We start from the raw sequence: 624 nt of genomic DNA, 5'->3' as shown, positions 1-624 counted from the left end.
TCAGAAGTTATAAGAAATTATAACTGTAAAAAATTAATACACTTACCTAAGTGAATAGTAAAACTTTCTTCTAACTTTCTCTGTTCCTCATAAATCCTTCCAATTGCTTCTACAGATTCTCTGAACTGACTTGGCTGAACTTTAATTTCCTCACTGAAATTAATAAAATTATTGATATACTTTCTTTGTATGTTTGTCAAAAACTTTTCTTACAGGAAAGCAAGCTTTGTAACAAAATGAGAGACAACTGAGCAGCTGAGAGTAGTGCATAATTTCTTCCTAAACTCATCCTTAATCCACGGTGACAAGCATACCATAAGCACCAACAGGTTCTACAATTCCCACTTGTTCTTTCGTCTCCTCACAGTAAGCAATGTAGATTATTTTTTTATTTATTACAATATCGATTAATGTGTTATCATTTAATACTTCTTAGTGTCCTAAGGGACCGATTAAATGAAGTGATTAACTTATTACTTTAAAAATAACTGTATTTTAAAATATATAATACATCCTATACCAAGGCTAGCTCTAGGCACAATTAGAAAATAGGTGACGTGATAGCAATAATAATTAAAAGTTAAAAAGTCAAATAAACTTAATAATTTTTAAAACGATGAAATT

At 29.3% G+C, this 624-nt stretch overlaps 1 protein-coding gene across 1 annotated transcript in view; it reads right to left on the bottom strand.

Moving 5' to 3' along the window:
- The window catches only part of LOC105805029 (chromosome unknown open reading frame, human C12orf4), a 50053-nt gene that overhangs the window by 15435 nt on the left and 33994 nt on the right, over nucleotides 1–624 (bottom strand). The window contains exon 7 of the mRNA XM_012637810.1: nucleotides 47–153. Coding sequence (XP_012493264.1) covers nucleotides 47–153 — 107 coding nt within the window. The remainder of the gene's footprint in view (nucleotides 1–46; nucleotides 154–624) is intronic.

This window comes from Propithecus coquereli, unplaced genomic scaffold, assembly GCF_000956105.1.
Source record: "Propithecus coquereli isolate 6110/MARCELLA unplaced genomic scaffold, Pcoq_1.0 Scaffold124, whole genome shotgun sequence".
Classification (NCBI taxonomy): domain Eukaryota; kingdom Metazoa; phylum Chordata; class Mammalia; order Primates; family Indriidae; genus Propithecus; species Propithecus coquereli.
This window is presented reverse-complemented; position numbering and strand designations above follow the sequence as displayed.